The sequence below is a fragment of the Manacus candei genome, unplaced genomic scaffold (assembly GCF_025592945.1).
Source record: "Manacus candei isolate 608988 ecotype Guabito, Panama unplaced genomic scaffold, ASM2559294v1 h1tg000076l, whole genome shotgun sequence".
In the NCBI taxonomy this organism is placed as follows: Eukaryota; Metazoa; Chordata; class Aves; order Passeriformes; family Pipridae; genus Manacus; species Manacus candei.
Window position 1 is genome coordinate 3,328,644 of NW_026138124.1, and position 19,777 is coordinate 3,348,420.

At 48.5% G+C, this 19,777-nt stretch overlaps 1 protein-coding gene and 1 non-coding gene across 2 annotated transcripts; one reads left to right on the forward strand and one right to left on the reverse strand.

Moving 5' to 3' along the window:
• Positions 1-969: 969 nt before the first annotated feature.
• On the reverse strand, positions 970-13,236 carry LOC127480897 (myeloperoxidase-like). Its single transcript, XM_051809585.1, has 13 exons — positions 13,149-13,236; positions 12,088-12,181; positions 11,072-11,247; positions 10,341-10,464; positions 9,816-9,945; positions 8,702-8,902; positions 6,706-7,021; positions 5,968-6,128; positions 5,332-5,584; positions 3,933-4,103; positions 2,903-3,140; positions 2,261-2,478; positions 970-1,042 (listed from the first exon to the last, which is right to left on the reverse strand). The coding sequence occupies exons 1-13, from the start codon at positions 13,210-13,212 to the stop codon at positions 1,002-1,004; spliced, it is 2,187 nt and encodes a 728-aa protein (XP_051665545.1). The 5' UTR covers positions 13,213-13,236; the 3' UTR covers positions 970-1,001.
• Positions 13,237-18,805: 5,569 nt separating this feature from the next.
• Positions 18,806-18,887, forward strand: TRNAS-UGA (transfer RNA serine (anticodon UGA)). Its single transcript has one exon. It is a non-coding gene; the product is annotated as a tRNA-Ser (tRNA).
• The last annotated feature ends 890 nt before the right edge of the window (positions 18,888-19,777 follow it).

The following is a 19,777-nucleotide window of genomic DNA, read 5'->3' on the forward strand; positions in this document are numbered from 1 at the left end:
GCCCGACCCCCCCCCGGCTCCCCCCTCCTGTCAGGGGGTTGCAGAGCCAGAAGGTCCCCCCTGAGCCTCCTTTTCTCCAGGCTGAGCCCCCCCAGCTCCCTCAGCTGCTCCTGCTGCTCCAGCCCCTTCCCCAGCTCCGTTCCCTTCCCTGCACACACTCCAGCCCCTCAGTGTCTTTCTTGTAATGAGGAGTCCAAAACTGGACACAGGATTTGAGGTGTGGCCTCATCAGTGCCAAGTACAGAGGGACAACCACCTCCCTAGTCCTGCTGGCCACACCAGTTCTGATCCAAGGCAGATGCCCTTGGCTTTTTTGCCCACCTGAACACACCTGGGCTCATGTTCAGCCTCTGCTGAGCAACAATCTCAGGTCCTTTTCCAGCTTTCCAACCACTCTGCCCCAGCCTGTCATTGATGTCAGATAGAGATGAATGCACAAGATGGGTTTTATTACTGCCCAGAACACCCAAACCACACAGGTCCACTGTAGAGTTTAAATAAATTTGTCTCTAGGCTTCAAGACTCCAGTGTCTTCAGAGACTTTTGATCTTGCTGATCAAAAACAGCCAAAACAGCTTTTGCTCTTGTGCAAAATGAGATTAGGAAGGTTTAGATAAAGGTGACATGAACTTGATAATTTCTGAGCAGGTACAAAGGAATTTGATTTTAAAATGCAAGCATGCCAAACCTCCAGGTTTGACACCCATTCAGGATGGAAAGTAAAAAATTTGTCTTAATTATGTTTTTAGAGAGTCACAAAACCTCTGATCAATTTTTTTTAGAGCAACATAAAATAACACTTCGTTGCCCTTCCATTTGGAGGCTTACATTACTGGAAATTTTTAGAAATAAATAGTATTAAAATCACGTTACAGGAAATAAAACAGTTGCCATAGCCTTGAGCTCCCCTCTGGGAAACCACGTGCTGAGGTTCAGTCGACAGCAGCCACTGGAGCCTGATGGCCAGGCAGGAATTTCCCAGGAGCAGCTCAGGGCCACCATCAGGGGTTTCCAACACTGGTTTGAGCAGCAGGACTGGAACCTGTCAATGAAGCAGGAAAAACTGCTGAGAGGCAGAAAGCCCTTCCTGAGCACGTTATTTCCCCCCACATTTTTGTCATCCCTGTATCCTTGCAGCTCTGAGGCCAAGGTGCTTCCAGCCTTGTCAACAGGTGACATCAGAGAGCCCTTAGGATGAGGGGGTTGAGGGCAATTTCTTGGTGCTTGAAAAGGTTAAACTTTTATCAGCTGCTTTTGACACCCTGGAATTTCACTCTCTCTGGGTTATGAAAACAGGTTATGAAAACACTTCAACTTCCTCCTTAACTGGTGATAAAAGAGCCACAGGAAGCAGCTCAGCACATTTTAGTGACCATAAGACTATGATAATAAAAGAAATGAGACAACATTGTTTGGAGAGAAGGTAAGTTGGACTCAGCTCCTAAAGAATGGGGTGAAGTCACCAAAATTTAGCCTTTACATCAAGTGCAAATATCTGTTTTAAACAACAGTGTTTCCCTCAAATAGTTAGTCAAACTGAATACAGGAACTTCATGGTCTGTGCCTTGCAGAAGGACAGAGCAGGGGATCCCCAGGGGTTGTCATCATCTATAAATGGGTTTCCAGAAGGAAAAAAAAACCTAATCCACTCTGCAAGTCTCTGTTCTCCCACATCACTTTCAGCTGGGAGAGCCTGTGCCAGAGGTGTAACTGTAGGAGGGCACAGTGAGTGTCCACATCTCTCAGATGAAGATCCATCATCATCTCTGACTGAGTGTGTTAAACTGCTGGTGTGTGAGGCCACACAGTGTCAAAGCTACTCCAGATATACCTTAAAATGCTTTAAAACTTTAGGGAAAGCAATGGAAGGGCAGGGACTTGGAGCAGCAGAGTAAGAATTTGGAGCAGGCTGACTAATTCCAGTTGATTTTTTCATGGACACCCTTCCTGTGAGGTAAGACTATGGTTATCCTGGCATTTATTAGAGAAGGACACATCCAAAAGGGCCAGAACAGACTGGATTTTCAGGGATTTTCCACCTCCTTGAACAGGAAGAGGCAGGTTAATAAAGGATAATGAAAGGGATGGATCACAGGGAGACCCAGCCAACAGCACCTCTGCCTCCAGTGCTGTCTGAGTGCAGCTGAATGCACAGTCATCTTTTTGGGGGCAGAGTCACCATAGAAACCTTAATTTTTTAGGCATGGAGGAGACATCATAGGGCATTTATTATTTTTGACAGGCCTCAGACCACTGGTACCTTTTGTGCCACTCTCAGGTTCATCTTTCCAGGGTGAGAGGTTGAGCGCGTCGATCTCCTGGCAGTCAGTGAAGTCCTCGGGGTAACTGTTGATCCTGAACACATCCCTGGGTATCTTCTGGATACGAGTGTTGTCACAGAACACCTTTGACAGTGTGATTTTTCTCAGTGCTTGCAGCTGTTGTGGAGTGAAAACTCCTGGGTTCTCCCACCAGAACCTGCAAGGATATTTTCAGAAGCAGTTTGTAGTCTTTGGTCACTTGCCAAGACGGGACCTGAGCAAGGTGAGTCTCTGCTCAGATCCACCCCGATCCACCAGGCAGAAGGCACAGCCTTTTGGGAAGAGGTGTCTCCAGCATGGCCAGATCTTCCACGCAGCATCTCCGGGCTGCTGGGATTCAGTGATTTATCCTCCCCTTTGTGCCCCGAGAGCAAACGTCACCTCAGGCAGAGATTAGTGCAGATCCCCCGTGGTCTAGGGCTGCTGCTCCTCAGCCTCATGGATCTGGAGGAATGGGCTACAAAAACGAGTCCTTTGGCCACTGGACTAAAACCAAGACACGAGCCTTGCTGGGAGCACTGGGTTGGATCAATGTCAGCGTTTTCCCCCCTGCTAAATGCCCAGGGAATGTTGTCTCTCACCTGTCCCCATCCCGCAGGTTCCTGAACTGGGTGCCAATGATGCACGACAGGAGGGGTCCCACCCTGCCCTGGGGAACCACGGGCTCTGCCACCGCCCCGATCCACAGGTCGATGTTGTCCGGTGTCCCGTACACATCCAGGAACTTCTTGGCCAGTTGGGGATTGCCAAGCACCTCAGAGAATTCTTCCACAGTTCGGGGTTGGGAGAGCCCACAGAAGCCCCTCCAGGCGTTGTAACCTGCAAGAGCAGGAGCAGCAGCTGAGCAGAACCCACCACCCCACGGCCCCACCATCTGCCTTGGCTCAGGACCCCTCGGCCCATGGGCAACATCTGCTTCTTCTCATGGCATTAAAGGAGCTGGAAGCTGCTCTTGGCTAGGAAGTCACAATGTTTTCAAAGGTCCTTTCTGTGTCTACACACTAAACTAACAATCTGGGTTGTCCTCGTGACTACAGGTTAGAGCTCTCCTGTTGGTTACAGCTCTCTAGTGCTGAGGGTGAGGGCACCGGTCCTTGCAGCTCTGGGAGGCAAAATTTCTGGGGTCAAAGTCCTTGAAAAGAGCAGCATTTGGTTGTGCTTCACCCAAGAGCACTTGTTCTTCTGCAGCACCTCATATCTGAAGTCACTTCTGCTCAGAGCCCAGGGCTGTCAGGAGGCACCAAATCAGCACTGATGGGCAAAGAACAAAGAACTGGTGGCCTGTCTAAGGCCACGTGAAAGCTGAACTTGGTCACTTGTGTCTGTACCTTCTGTATCCCACATGTCCTCACCACTGTATCTCCCCCTCTTTATTACTTTATCCCAACTATCATTTTTTATTTTCAAAGCCTTTTGTCCTTGTCTTAAAATTTTATAACGCAGAGACCTTTTATTCCCTGAGTTTGCCTGTGTACCCACCCTCAACCCTCAAATCAAGGCACTCTTTCTTCCCACTGGCATGGGAAGAGCTCAATACATTCATGAGCTGCTATAAACAGCAGAAGAGAACACAGTATTGTTCAGAAGAGGGGTGGATTAGTGCCTCCTTACCCGGCAGGCCGTGGTCTCTTCCCCGTTGCATGTTCATGGCTGCTAAATCCAGCCCCATGACCTCCAGCTGTTCAAAGAGGTGGTTCTGGAGCTCCTCCACCATCAGCTGGTTCTGTTCCATCTTCTTCGCGTGATCCACCACCATGCCCCGGACCAGGGGGTCGATGCCTCCTGCAGCCATTGCGAACCAAGGAAAGGCTTTTTGTGCCAAGCTGCAGCTTTGGGTGGTCCCTTTTGCGCAGCTGGAAGAGTTTACTCGGGCTGGGTGGGGTTTTCCCAGCTCCGGATTTCCATCTCGACGTGTGTGTTTGTGGAATCATAGAGCCACAGAATGGTTTGGGTTGGAGGGGACCTTCAAGATGGTTGAGTTCCACCCCCCTGCCATGGGTAGGGACATCTTCCACTAGACCAGCTTGCTCCCAGCCCCATCCAACCTGGCCTTGAACATTTCCAGGGATGGGGCAACCTGTGCCAGGGCCTCACCCCCCTCACAGTGGTTCATGTATGGATCTGTACACGTCTGCATTTGCCAGCAGATGAGGCCTCACACAGCAACTAAATTCCTTATCCCTCCCCATCCCTCAGCCTTTCTTTCCACAGCCCTAAATCCACTTGTTGTCCACCAGGATCTCCAAGTCCTTTTCTTCTGCTCCTCAGCCCACCAGTCCTCATACACGGGGGTCTGTCAAGGTTTAGGTTTTGCAATGGATTCTGTTTTATAATTTGCTATTAACTGACAGATATTTATTCAAACACTAAATGCAACAATAGAATCAGCTCATGTCTGATTGTCTGTGTCTGTTTCGTAACCATTAAGGAAACAGTGGGATTAAAACACAGGAAAATGGGCTGCATGCCTGTATTTTGGTAAGTTTTCCATGATTAGTTAATTAACCCATTTTGGAAGAGACATTTGTGCTCCTTGGAAAAACCCATGTTGGGAGATCTCAGCTGTGTAATAGCAGGACCCCACAGCTCCATTTAGAGCCATGAAGAGAGATGGACACCACAAGGAAGTGACAAAGGTGTCTCAGCTCAGTTAAATGGGGTGCATCACCCTCTGGAGATGCCTCCTAACTAGAGGGGGATATAACAGCTTTAATTGACCTAAATTTTGGTGGTTGACACTTGGCACAGGAGCAGCTGCACCATCTCAATGGATGTGCAACACTCACTCTGTCGGGTCTCGCTGAACTGGGAGCAATTCAAGGAAGGACTGGACGTGACACTCAGTGCTCTGGGCCGGGTGACAAGGTGGGGATGGGTCAAAGTTTGGATTGGACGATCTTGGAGGTCTTTTCCAGGCTTAATGATTCTGTGACTCTTTGTCTGACCACCACGTGAGCCTCAGGACCAGACCAGGACCATCCCCACCTTCCCCCCCCACCTCAATTCCTACCTTCCATTATAATTCTCCAAGTAGCACAGAAGGTCAGATGAAGAGGGACATGGGAGAAGGAACCCAAAGGCTGGAAACTCTCATCCAAGCGGGACACAAAGGGCTGCACCGAGGTGTGGCCGAATCGGAAAGCCAGGGAAAAAACGTTTGAGGCTCTGGGATCCACCTCCTCATCATAACCACGGTACTGAGGGATCCACTTGCTGGTCTCCTCAGCCAGCAGAAGTGGGAGGTAATCCCTGTATGTTATTATCTGGAAGCACAAAAGCAGAGCAAGTTGCCAGAAGCTGTAGCTTAAAAAATGTCATAAAAATCAGAGCACTAATGTGGACTCTCTGGAGCAGAATTCATTAGGATCTTCACAAAAACAGATGTAGCAGTGGTATGACATAATAAAATTATTTTAAAATGCAGAACTAATAAATCAAATAAATAATTGATACATTAAATATAATATATAGCTGGTAAATTCATTAAATAAAGGATAAGAAAGCTCTCTGGGTATCCATGCTGTCTCAGATGGATCATCCTTATTCACAATTTCCAGCTCCCATGAACAACTCCACTGATCCCGCAAAGCAGAATCCTGGAGGGAAAAACACATTCCTGAGTTTAAACACCCCGCAGTGACCATACCTGGTTTATGGCAATCACAATCTTTCGACTCTCCTGGTACAGCTTTTCCCCATCCCAGTGGGGATTTAATCCCCTCAGCTCCGTGACCAGGCGATTGTGCTCTCGGAGAAAGATCGTGTGCATGGCAGAAAGTCCCAGGTTTTCAGTCACACGTTTGTCCCCTACAAATAAAAATATTCCCTGGGCAACCCATGCCAGGCCCTCACCACCCCCACAGGGAAGAATTTCTTCTGTATACCTAGTCTTAACTTCCCCTCTTTCTGTTTGAACCCATTGCTCCTTGCCCTCCTGGCAAACAGTCCCTCTCCAGCTTCTTTGTAGCCCCTTCGGATCTTGGAAGGCTGCAGAGGTTTCCATACAACCTTCCCTTCTCCAGGTTGAACAGCCCCAACTTTCTCAGGCTGACAACTCACATCCAATTAATGAATGGTGAATTCTAGGTAGGACAAAAAAAAAAGCCCCCGAGAAGTTTTAAGCACTGGTGGTTATCCTGTTGAAAATTTCTATTGAAAAATTCTCCTGCCTTTGAAAAGACCTTTAAAAAAGGAGGAGGGTTTCTTGTAACTTTTGGGAAATTACAATAATGTCATGTTTAATTAATCAATTATTTCTCGATTTTTCTCTTTTTAATTTGGGAGGCAGCCCCCTGTCTTCCACCTCACACAATGGAGTCTTGAAGCACCTCATCCCCCCGATCCCTTCAGACTTTGAGGGCACCCCCCAGAGCTGCACTGTTACCTGCTCTGAAGCAGGGGATGTTGGCGCCCGGGTTGGTGAGGACACAGACGCTCTTTGTCACGTTCTCAAAGGGCAGCAGCTCCAGCCCCGCGTCCGTGAAGTGCTGGTTCACGGCCATGAGGCCCAGCTGGCTGGAGAGGTTCCTCAGGCTCCCGGCCAGGGCGCCGTCGCTGCCGTACAAGGTGCTGGCATCGATGAAGGAGGTGGCGGCGTTGAGCTGCTCCCGGGAGAACGCCCCGGGAGTGCACACCGGGGCCGACTGGACAAAGGGCATGCAGGTGTCGGGCCTCACCGCCCGTGGGTCATCAGGGGGGAACTACACAAAAAATCAGAAGTGGCTTAGCCAGGAGTCTTACTTAAATATATATGTATATTTTTAATATATATATATATATTTATATATATATTTATATAGAAAAATTATAAATATATATTTTATACATCAAAATAGAACTAGAAATATAGTATAAATATAAATAAATAAACTATAAATATAAATATAAAATAAACATAAATATAATATAAATATAAATAAATAAAATATAAATATAAATTAAACATACATACACCTATAAATATAATTATAAAATAAATATCAATAAATGAAATTATAAATAAATATAAATATATAAAATATAAATATAAAATAACTATAAATATATAAAATTATAAATATAAATATAATACAAATATAAAATAAATATCAATATAAATATAAAATAACTATGAAATAAATATAAATATAAATAAATAAAATATAAATATAAAATAACTATAAATAAATAAAATTATAAATATATATAATATACATATAAAACAAATATCAATATAAATATGAAATAAATATAAAAATATAAATAAAAATAAATATAAATAAAATACAAGTATAAATATAAAATAAATATCAATATAAAATAAATATCAATAAATATAAATAAATGTATAGATATAAATATTAATGTAAATATAAATACAAATATATACCTATACCTATACCTATACCTATACCTATACCTATACCTATAAATATAAATATAAATATAAATATAAATATAAATATAAATATAAATATAAATATAAATATAAATATAAATATAAATATAAATATAAATATAAATATATATAAGGTTCTTTCACACCTCGAGATAGGGTTAAGAGAATAAGCCACAGACTTGTTCCCAAAGTGTGTCTTTTATTGACTGGGGAACTTGGCAAAAAGGGACACCACACAAGCTGGGCAAAAATATAAAATATTCCACCACAATACTGACTCAACAGATGTTATTAATGCACAACACTAAAGTCAGAATCCAGTCCCTCCATGACACTTAAGTCAAGATCCAACTCCTCCAGCTCCAAGCAACCCAAAGCAAAAAGGAAGGGGCAAGGAAAGAGAAGCAGAGGGAGCAAGAAGAGAGAAGGAGAAAGAGGAAGAGGCAGATCATGGAGCTGCCACTGGAACCTCGTGGCAGACCAGCTCTCACACATCCAGATGGCAGGGACACGTGGCAAACATGTGCCTTTGGTTTCATCTGCTCTGGTCCCTATGGCCAGACCCTCCAGGTCCCATTGGCCACTCTGGGGTTCCAGGGCAGGGTGAGGGGCAGTGTCCTCACTGTCCCTGCCAATCCGAGCTGGGTCAGGGGCTCCAGGAGCTGTGGGGTGTTACAGGGCAGTGTCCTCACTGTCCCTGCCAATCCAAGCTGGGTCAGGGGCTCCAGGAGCTGTGGGGTGTTATGATTTTCCAGGGCTGTTCGTGAGTGTCAGTACTCCAGGGCTTCTCCAGGGGCTGCCATGAGGGACATGAGGCCACCCCACCTCCTTGAGGTTGAACCCATCCCTTCCCCCTCTACACAACCCCTCCACACACACACCCACAACGTGGTTCTGACCCAATAATTACTCCTCTGGTGTCTAACAGTGGTGCCTCAGGAAGTCCTGTGCCTTTATTTCTGTTGCCTTATAGGAGAGCGTGGGGTGGAGGGAGGGTCAGTACCTTAATGGGGAAGCAGGGGGGCTTGAAGGCACAGTCAGTGTGGCACAGGAGCTCCAGGCTGGCTCCTTCCCCGCTGGCAGGGGCCAGGTCTATGTCGTGGTTGACCCACTGGCCCCAGTGCATGAAGACCAGAGAGAGCTCCTGGTCTGCAGTGACGTTCTCGTTGGCCGTGTGAGCGATTTCGTTGGACACTTTCCGAACCTGCAGGAGGGAAAATGTGTGTGGTTGTCTCTGCCATGGTGAATTCGCCCCTCAAACACCCACTGTGAGACCACAGAATCGCTGAATCAGAGTCACTTGGGTTGGAAAAGACCTCCAAGATCATCAAGTCCGACCTTGGACCGAGTATCCCCATGACCACTAAACCGTGTCAAAGTGCCATGTCTGCCTGGTTTTTGAACACCTCCAGGGATGGCAACTCCACCACCTCCCTGGGGCTCCTGTTCCAATGCTTCACCACTCTTTCAGTGAGAATTTTTTCCTGATATCCAACCTAAACCTCCCCTGGTGCAACTTGAGGTCTTTTCCCCTTGTCCTGTCACTTGTTACCTGGGAGAAGAAGCCAACTCCCACCTCTCCACGACCTCCTTTCTGGCAGCTGTAGATCATCATGAGATGATCTTAGATAAGCTCATAAGAGTTAATTATGGCATTGAACAGATCCCTGTCATTCCCAGCTCTATCCAAACAGGTGTTATAAGTAGGAACCCTCTTAACTCCTCAGTCCTTCACCCAAACCTGGTTTCGTGGAAAGCCTGTTATGGCTGAAACTTCCTTGTGCACACATCCAGGAAGTCAAGGAGATGGCTGAGGAACACCCCAGCCTTGTGGTTTGTACAAGTGTCCTGGTGTACCTGAGCTGCAGGTGCTGCCTGCAGCAATCCCTGGGCTGTGCACTTTGGAAATCACTTGGTGGAGTGTTCCCAGCCTTTTTGCCCATGTCTGTCTCCAACCAAAAATATCACCCCAAGCCGTTGTAGAAAACCAGCCTCAGAGCAGCTCCTGAGATCAAAAATCAACGATTCCCACTCCAGATATTGCCACTGTTTCCCTTCAGATGGGTGCAGTGAGGGCAGTGCCCATCCTGGCACCTGGATTAGGGTAAGGGTCTCACCAGGGGGAGTGGGAATCCGTTGTAGTGCCTTCCTTCACTTGCTCCTCTGGGAACAGACACCCCGTCCTCGTACACTGCCGGGAGCCAGCGGGCAAACCCACGGTTGGAGGACCCCAGGTGAGGGTGTCTTCTGCAGCATCACCGGGAAAGTAAACACTGTTATCATTTCAAACACAAAAGGTTTGTACAGACTAACATTTCACAGCCCTTTAATCCATGTCTGATCACTCTGGTCACACAGGTGAGAGCAGGAAAACGCTAAGAAGAAAATTACACCAATATTAATTACTGCAGAGAAAAATTAACCTTTTTGACATTAAAAAAAACCCATTCCTCATGCTGTTATATTAATTTCATTTGGTATTTATTTCTACCTTAATTTTACTTGGCATTTAAATCTCCGTAGCATCTCTGTCCCCCACAAAATCAGCTTCACAGCAGGGCCCTTTCACAAATGATCTTAAACCACCTGCCCTGGGTCAGAGTACAGATTTAAGACCCTCCTTGTCCACACACAAATCCCACCTGTTGTTGCACTCCCCAGTGATGGTCCGATAAATGTCCTGCTTTGGGCATTTAATGGGACGAGTCTGAGAGTAACAACCGGTGCCTCTGAAAATCATCTCCTTCTGCTTTCTGCTTAGCAGGTCTGCAAGAGAAACCATGGAAAGTAACATCTGATCCCACTCTTTTTTTTGTTGTTTTAGCTACCTGCTGTTCCAGGTGAACATTTGAACCAGCTGAGTCAGAGCTGTAGGTATCCAACATCTGGGGTTGAATTGTTAATTCGGAGCCTAAACCCTTCTGTGGATCAGCTTTCACCTCTGGACTAGGGAAACTGAGTGGGCATGGAACAACTTTCCAGGGGAATACGGGGAGCACCATCACCAGCAAGGGTTTATCCTAGGCTGGGAGCAAAATGATGAGTTTGGAGAGTGGTACAAGCCAGGTGTGAGGACCAGAAGTGAAACATGGATGGTTCTCAGTGGTCAGAGTCTCCTGGCAGTCAGAGGGTTTTGTCCCAGGTTTATCACACTTACTGCGAGCCTGTTTTTATCATCAAAGATAGGAGATGATAGGAGATGATGCCAAAGATGCCAGGGCTCTGCTCTGCCTCTATTCCCCTGGGGCTGTCGGGGGGAAGGTTTTTATCCCCAGTTATTCGGGTCATGGCAGAGTTGCTCCCTGACACTCCTGCTGTGGCACATTTTCTGCTCTCAGCTGCTTGTAAAACATTTTGGTTTAAACCACGTTACCTGTGACATTGAATCTCTGCTCCCCAGAGAGCTGCAGTTTCCTTTTGAGGAGTTTCAAAGTAGTTTCCATGTAATCAGCAGCCCGGACTGCAGACCTGGTTCTTCCCACAGGGTCCTTAAGGTGCTTCAGGAAATCCATTGGGTTGGCAAGCTTTTCCTCCAGTTTTTTCTTTAAGCTGAACATAAAAGAGTCCCATGAAGTGCCTTCTCTGAAATCAGACCTCCTCTGTCAGGCTGGGCTGGGTGTAATTAGTCGTGACAGCACTGCTGGGTCACAGGCAGGCTCTGCCCACATGGGACAAACTGTCTGTGCATCAGCACGTCAGCTCAGACAATCTGGGCAAACAAATCACTGTGATGCCCAACTCTGAGCCTGCATTACTGCCTTGTCACAATAAATTTTGTTATATCAAGTGGAAATCCAGATCAATGAACTGTGACTGGATAAGCCTTTACATTAAGTGTGTCGCAAGATGTGTTCTGTGAGCAGAGGGACAACCTCGCTCCTGTTCCATCTCTTCCTGGTCCCATGGCTTTGTCTTGCTACTTCCATAGGGTGGGTGGAGAGAGGGTCCTTCCCAAACCATCCTGCTGCCTGGAAGCAGCCTTTTGGGACAATACATGGAAGATACCTGAGGTCTGACTTTCTCTTAGGCTTATTTGTGACAAGATGTCCATCTACACAGTTGTGGTCCTTCTGGAGAGGGGCAGAACTCCAGCAGCCAGGAGAGGACTCACGTGCCTGGAATGTCCATTCCACTATGGACTAGTGAGAGGTGCCCATGGTGGTCTAGATGAGGAAGTAATAACTGAGGGGCATGACAAGTGGCCCTGGGACTGAGACAGAATACCAGAATGCAGCCAAACGGGGCAAAAGGATCCCTCCCACTATGCCAACGAGAGCCCTGGAACAAAGGCTGCTCCATAAGAAATATGCATTGGAGAAGAGAAGAAACACCCATATATTTGATCCTATTTCCTTATAATGTGGGGGCTCTCGTGCAAAGGGGACTCACCTCCTTCGGGCCTGTAAATATGCTGTGTCCACCAGCTGCCTGGCCTCATTGATGATGCTCAGAAGAGACGAGTCTGACAGCACCTCTGAGACCTCTGCTCAGGAAAAAAAAAAGAGAAGAAAAAGCAGAACTTGAGGGTACCGTGTAATGTACCCCAGGAGCAGCAGCTCCCACACCTTTGCTGGGTGTTGTGCTGCTCTGATCTGCCTCACACGTCCTTCCCATGGGGTGTTCAGTGACACCTGCACACCCTTGTCTGTGGTTCTCCTGCTCATCTGCCTCATTGCTGAGGTCCTGATAGTCACAGTCTTTGTTCTGGTGGCTTTTGGAGGTTTTTAGGGAGCTGTTTTTCATCCTTTTTTTTCCTGAAGCTGCTAGAAGCACAGACTCTGCAAGGCTGGAAAAGACCTCTGAGTCCATGGAGTCCAACCACTAACCCAGCACTGCCAAGGCAACCACTAGTGCCACATCCACAGGCTTTTTGAGCACTTCCAGGGATGGTGACTCCACCACTGCCCTGGGCAGACTGTTCCAATGCTTTCCATGAAGAAATTGTCCCTCATATCCAACCTAAACCTTCCCTGGCACAATTTGAGGCTGTTTCCTCTCATCCTGTCCCTCATTCCATGGGAGCAGAACCCAATCCCCCCCGGCTCCTCCCTCCTGTCAGGGAGTTGCAGAAAGTGAGAGGGTCCCCCCTGAGCCTTCTTTTCTCCAGGTTGAGCCCCCCCAGCTCCCTCAGCTGCTCCTGCTGCTCCAGCCCCTTCCCCAGCTATTCTTCCCCTCTCACAGGAGATAATAAATGCATACAAGAAGCCAAAAATATGATCTCTGAGCCATGACCCTTGTCACTAAAGGGTGATCATATGCTTGGAAAAGCTGTTGGTTAAATCAGGAATTTCTTTCAGGAAATTTCTTAGGTATTGACTTCAGTGTCAGTGGGTCAATCTCCAGGATACTGCAGTTGTTTGTTGGAGCTGTATCTCACTGGGAACTCGGGCTGAGTTTCCATTCACACCCTTCCCAGCACAGCAGCAGCCAAAGGACAAGCACAAACTCACCATTCAGTGAGGAGTCCGTGGCCCCGACCAAGCAGAGGGTGATGATGGATCCTAAGAGAGTCATTCTTGGGTTTATGCCTGGAGAGAAATGCAACACAAATCCTCTGGATAGGCAGGGCTTCACTGAAGCATCAGGAGAGGTTTGGTTTGAGTATCTCTTTCAGGATCCAGGAATAAAATCCAGCTGCCCTCTCTCCAGCTCCGTCAGCAGGACCTACAGAGGTGTTGGCAGCACACAAGGACATCCCTGTGGTGTGGGACCTTCAGGAAACTGGGCTGAGGAGCTGCCAAAGAGGAGGCAGCCAAGTACAGTCCAGCTTCAGTGATGGAGAATGTTGGGAAGGTGTGATGGAAGAGGGAAGTGTCCTGCTGGCCTGACTTCGGGAATGTCCACAAGTGGTTGTTGGAAAGGAGGTTGATCCCACACATCCCTCTCTACCCCCTCTGTCTTGCTACTGAACAAAAGTTGCCACACCTATCACCAGTCCTCCAGCCTCCAACCTCCCCTCTCACCTTCCTGCTGCTCCCTGAAATTTGTCTCTATTCCTTTCCCCCATAAACACCAGAAGTCTGTCCTCCTCAGTGTCTCTCACCAGTGCCTTCCCTCAAAGGGGATTTTTAGCCAAAACGTTGCCATTAGATCTCATTTAAGTAATTTAGTCAACATTTTAACGTTTTGGAACAGGGAAGACAAACAAAATTTGGAAGAACTAATGATTTTCTCGCAGTGGGGAAGGTTATCTTATATTTTTGGGGGGGAAATTCTTCAACCATCTTCCTGGGGATTGAAAGCTGCTTTTTCCTTGCAATTTGATATTGCAGGGTATTGCTGCACGAGGCAGGGAAGCTGTCTTTGCTCACTTCTCCCAATAAATTCAATAAATATCAGGGGAGAAGCAATTATGAAGGACCAGCAGCTCCTAATGCTCTACTCTGCCTCCCGTCTCCTTGGGAGGTGGAGCCCTGGAATGCACCAATATCCACACCAGAAATATCAGATACAGATATAAAATGAAAAGGCATTGATCTTACCTGCCATCTCTGCAGCACACTGGCAGGGCTGGGAAACAAGCCAGACCTTTATACACCTGCACCAGGGCAGAAATGAGCTGGGTCTGACCTGGGCGTGGCCAAAAAGGGAGAAACTGGGACCACAGCGAGCCAAGAGGAAATATCTGCTGGTTTGCTTTCCTGGAATAAGCTGAAAAGTGCCCATTTCTCTGTTCCCTCTGAGTAAACGTTGACTTCCTTTTTGAAAAATCAGTAAAAGAAGGATAAAGACACTCATTTCTTACCTGCAGTTGAGAGATGAGCTTAACTTTATGATGGTAAAAGATAATGGTGGAATTGGACTTCTTCTTCCCTGTTGGTTGGCTGATTAGAACTGCTGATTAGTGAGGGTGACAAAGGCTGGACAAAGAACGAGGCAGCTGCAGGACTGAGAGGTCTCCAGGAAAATCCTGTGAATAGAAATATGGACAATCCCAAAGTTCTGACTGTGCCAATGCCCAGAAAGGAACAAAGTGCTGAGCACTTCAATGTGAGTTATGACAGGGTGGTTAGGAAGGAATTCCTGGCTGGGAGGGTGGGGAGGCCCTGGCACAGGCTGCCCAGAGAAGCTGTGGCTGCCCCATCCCTGGGAGTGTCCAAGGCCAGGCTGGAGCAACCTGGGATAGTGGAAGGTGTCCCTGCCCATGGCAGGGGGTGGAACAAGATGATCTTTAAGGTCCCTTCCAACCCAAACAAGTGATTCAATGATCTACAGGAGGAAAAGGGGCAGTACTTCAGTGGACTAACGGGAAGGCAGCAGAAATCCCGTAATCCTTCGGACATCAGGGAGCCTGATAACCAAAGACAATGCTGAATTCTTACTGACAGTCAGCCTTGTAAATCTCCCAGGATCAGGGAGCCAGTCCTTCCTACTGTTTAAATATTTTCACAGCTCTTATCGACCCAAAATAAATAAATAAAAAAAGAATATATGAGAAAGGAAGCTGCCACTGGAAAGACACCATTTTAAATCTGAATAAAACAAAAAAAAAAGAAGACGCGTGGCGACCGGGTTTTCAGAAGGTGAACATTCAAAGTCAATATTTCTCCCCTAAAGAGAATTTCAGAGCCAAAGCAGAAGGTGGCCCCTGGCACCAGAGGGTCTCTGATCACCCTGCCAGGCGCTCCACCTTGTCCATCCAGCTTTCTGCCCACAGAACAGGCAGAAGTCCAGGTACCTGCCAGGTGGTTTTGCTGCTTCTTTAGTATCTGACATGTATCAGGGCAATGGCATTGGTGCCTCTGCTGAGGACACTGCCCTGCCTGACCATCCAGGAACCACTTGGGCAGTCCCTGAGCTGGGGCCAGGGGCCCTCCCCAGTGGGAGGCCACAGGGATGGGGTGAGGGACACTCAGAGGCACAGCAGGAGCCAACAACCCTCAGACTGTGAGGGTATAAAAGCCCAGAGTGTCCTTCAGTCAGGGGCCCTTCCCAGAGGCACCAGCTCAAGCTGTTGTTCTGTTGTTGCACCAGGATCAAATTATTTTAAGGATCTGGATCTCTGAGACTCTGCCTTGGGAAACCTGGGGCAGGGCTGGTGAGGAAACCTGGTGTGACTGGGGGGTGGTGTGGGGTGTGTGGGGAGTCAGGTGGGGTCACTGGAGCTGCCCCCATGGGAAGGGGCTTCGGTCCCAGTTCAGGTGGTGTGAGCACTAAAAAGTAATTTTAACTCTTTCTGGATAAAGGGAGTGACAGCAACAGCAAGGGATGCTCAGGAGGTGGCACCACAGCATCACTGAGGTGGTCACTTGAGGGGTGTCCCCAGCTGTGTGATGCCCAGGAGTGAAATTATCACCTCTCTTTGAAGCCCTCCTTTAAAGACTCAGCTCCCAAGGCTATGAAGCCTCTTTGGTGCATCCTTCCATCTGCCATGGAGACACTTCATAGCCACTGCAAGGTGCTCCAGGAAAGTCTCTCACAGAAACAGGTGAGCCCAACAGCCTGGGAATACACCTGGGAATGACCAGTGAGGTCAGGCTGCTTGGAGTCTCTTTCCAGACCTACTTCAAGAAGCAGGTGAAGTGTCCAGGGCAGGAAAGCTGTGGAAAACCATCTGTGACTTTCCAGTACAGTGGTAGGACCCACCACACCCACCAGGACAAGCCACTGCACGTCCACCCATGGAAAGAGCTCATCTTACAGGGCCCAAATGAGCAACAGCAAGAAACTTCTTCCCCATGGAGAATTCTTCCCTGGGGACTGGGCCCTTATTCCCCTTCCCATGGACCAAACTCCCTTCCCTCTCCCTGAATAAAACCTTCAGCTCCTCCTCATGAACCAAACTTCTTCCTGCCCCCCCCTTTAGCAAACCCCTCTTCCACCCCTTCCCCTTCTCTTCCAGACTGTCACCCAGACTGGAAGGTGGGACATGACTTCTCTGGAGGTGGGGCTGGCAGGACTAGAAGGAGACCTCAGCTGCCTCTTGTGCCACACAGCATGATGGTTTCTCCATTTTCCATGTAATCTTCCTGCTGTGGAATCAGTTCCCATCTTTTCTGGAAACCTGGGACACGGCAGAAGCAGTTGTCAGGCCCCTGGAAAGACACTGGGAGAACACTTGGCTTCAAATGCTGCAGAGATCTATTTAGGAAAAGGAAGATTGGAAGAAGCTTCAGGTCTCACTGCAGTTTTCACTGTGCCACAGAGCTGGGAGATGTGGGAGTCAGTCACTGCCATGGACACTTTTCCCTGGACCACAGCTTAACCTCTAGAGAGGCTGGATGTGTGAATAGATGTAGACAGGATCACGAATTTTGTGGTTTGGCTCAGTGCTTCAATGCTTAACCCTGTGAAGGAATGTCTGTATGGACAGAGCTTGCAGGGGTTCACTGGTATTCCCAAGGCATAATGTTGATCCTCATGTGGATCCTCTGGATCATCCTATGCCATTGTATGGCAACAGGGACATGCTGGTTTATGGGGAGGGCAAAGTGTCTTTACCATGGCACCAAGTGATGGGATGCAGCAGTGGATCATGGAATCACAGAACCATTTATGTTGGAAAAACCCTTTAAGGCCATCAGGGCCAACCAGTCCCCCAGCACTGCCAAGGCCACCATTAATGATGTCCCCAAGTGCCACATCTTCACATCTTTTAAATACTTCCAGGGATAGGGACTCCACCACTGCCCTGGGCAACCTGTTCTAGTGCCTGACCAGAAATTTTTCCCAACATCCGACCTAAACCTCCCCTGGCACAGCTGGAAGCTGGTTCCTCTTGTCCCTGGTTGTAACACAGTGTGCTGGGTCCAGCAAAGCTGCTGCTCGGGCAGGGCTGTCCCTGTTCTCTGAAACTCAGAAGAACAAAGAGTGAAAACGAGAGTCTGAACCTTTTGTTGAGGAAGAAGTTCTGTCTCCTGACACACCTTGTGGTTTTCTCTATTGCATAACACTGCAAAGTGTCATTTATTACAAGAGAAGAGCTGTCAGCTCTCTGTTGAACTCCGACTTTTCTATAAACACATCCCGTTCTTTCTACCAGGCAGGATTGTTTTGTCTGTAAATATCACAGGAATTGTAGGTTCTTTGCCAACGACACAAGATTAGAGAAGTAAATTCTGACCAGTGTAATGAAAGTGGGAGTCCAGCCAGGATGCAAAACCAGTTGGGGGATACAGTGTCCCCCAGTCTCCTCCAGACCCTTCTGTTGGAGCTCTCCAGACCACACCTTTCACCCTCCTTCAAATCACTCTTTCAAGCTCTGGTCCCCTCCAAGCCCCTCCATTAGGGTACCACTGATCTCCAGGTCCCTCTACTCCTACTCTGGTTCTCTCCAGGTCCTTCCATTGGGGTCTGGACCCATTCCATCCTTTTCATAGGCACTGTGGACCCCCCCAGAGCTGTCGTTTTGGGGTCTGGAAACGTGCAGGTCCCCGATGGTAAATCCTCACGGGAGGGACATGAGGTGAGTGACATATCAAAGCCCAGTTCTTGGACACAACTCTGGGAGTTCAAAGAGGGCTTTGGACAAGTTCCCAGAGCCAGCTGCCACCAAACCAAGGATAGTGTTTCCAGGACTCTCCTCCAAATAGGATATTTACACTCCAAAGAGGAGGCCTTGCTCAGCAAGGATTCCTTCTCAACACCCACCTTTTCCCTGCTCTGCTCATTCCTCTCTTCCAAAAGCCAAAAGGCAGCAACCTGGTGAGAACCACACAAGTCTGGAACACCTCCTGCCAGCTGCAGGACAGAACCTGAGGGCCCCTGGCTCAGGCTGCCTCCAACAGCAACACCTGGACATGCTGTGACAGAGGCAAATGTAGGTATTTTGGGAGAGAGGGCATGGAGGAGGCTGGGATGTTCTCGAGAGACTGGGGATGGTGGTCCAGGGACAATTTTCCTGTTGGATACAAGGAGATGAGATGGGACATAGACCTCCCACCATGTCCACCCAGTGTTGTCACCACTGATGCCGTGGCCAGTGCCCCGTTCCTGTTGCCAGCACTGCAGGGACAACGTGTCAGCCTTGGCTCTGTGCAGGGACAGCAGCACCTGTGCTGGGGGTGCTGGGTGGCAGAGCCCACATCCAGGGTGGGAGCAGGTCCTGTGGTGTCCCCTGGGGCCGGGTGACAGCCAGGGGCTCCTGCAGGGACATGCTGTGCCAGCTGCTGTGATGGCCGAGTGGTGAAGGCGTTGGACTTGAAATCCAATAGGGTTTCCCTGCGCAGGTTCAAGTCCTGCTCACAGCGGGAGTTTTACTGCCAGGAGGGACAGAGGGACACAGATCTGTCACCCCTCCTCGAGGGACACTGCATTCCCACCCTGGTCCTGGCCCTGAGCTCCCAGGGACCCTTTACTTTTAGGTGATGTCAGGCCACCAGGTAGTGTTCAGGGGAGCAGCTCTTCTAATCACAGGAAGAAATTCTGCAGTGGCATGTCCACCCCACACAGCCCTGTCACCCTCCTGCCTACACTTGTGTGTCACCCTTCTCCCTATAGATGTGTCACCCTGCTCCTTACACCTGTGTCACCCCGTTCACCACAACTGTGTCACCCTGCCATGACAGCTGTGTCACCCTTCCTCCCACAGCCCATACCCTGCTCCCTACAGATGTCTCACCCTGTTCCCTATAGACCATCACCCTGCTCCCTACAGCCATGGGACCCTGTTCCCTACAGCTGTGTCACCCTTCCTCCCACAGCCCATACCCTGCTCCCTATAGATGTGTCAACCTCCTCCCTGCAGTTGTGTGACCCTCGTCCCTATAGGTGTCACCCTGCTCCTTAGAGATGTGTCTCCCTGTTCCCTGTAGATGTGTCACCCTGCTCCTTACAGCCACATCACTCTTTTCCCTATAGATGTGTCACCTGCTCCCTAAAGTTGCTCCCTTCAGTTGTATCACCCTTCTTCCCACAGCCCACACCCTGCTCCCTATAGACCCTCACCCTGCTCCCTATAGACCCTCACCCTGCTCCCTACAGTGTCACCTGCTCCTTACAACAGTGTCACCTGCTCCCTGCAGCTCTGTCACCCTCTTCCCACGCCTTCCCTGCTTCCCACAGCTGTGTCACCCTGCTGTGACAGGCTAAACTTTGTTTAAACAAACTGTTCTAGCCCTGTGATTTATTGTGTCCCTGG

Excerpts from the sequence above, each read along its gene's own strand:
- LOC127480897 (XM_051809585.1), bottom strand. The coding sequence starts at position 13,212 with ATGACTCTCTTAGGATCCATCATCACCCTCTGCTTGGTCGGGGCCACG. Across the intron at positions 6,129-6,705 it reads CATCCCCTGCTTCAGAGCAG|GGGACAAACGTGTGACTGAA; the intron begins GTAACAGTGCAG and ends TTTTATTTGTAG. Across the intron at positions 5,585-5,967 it reads TTGTGATTGCCATAAACCAG|ATAATAACATACAGGGATTA; the intron begins GTATGGTCACTG and ends TTGTGCTTCCAG.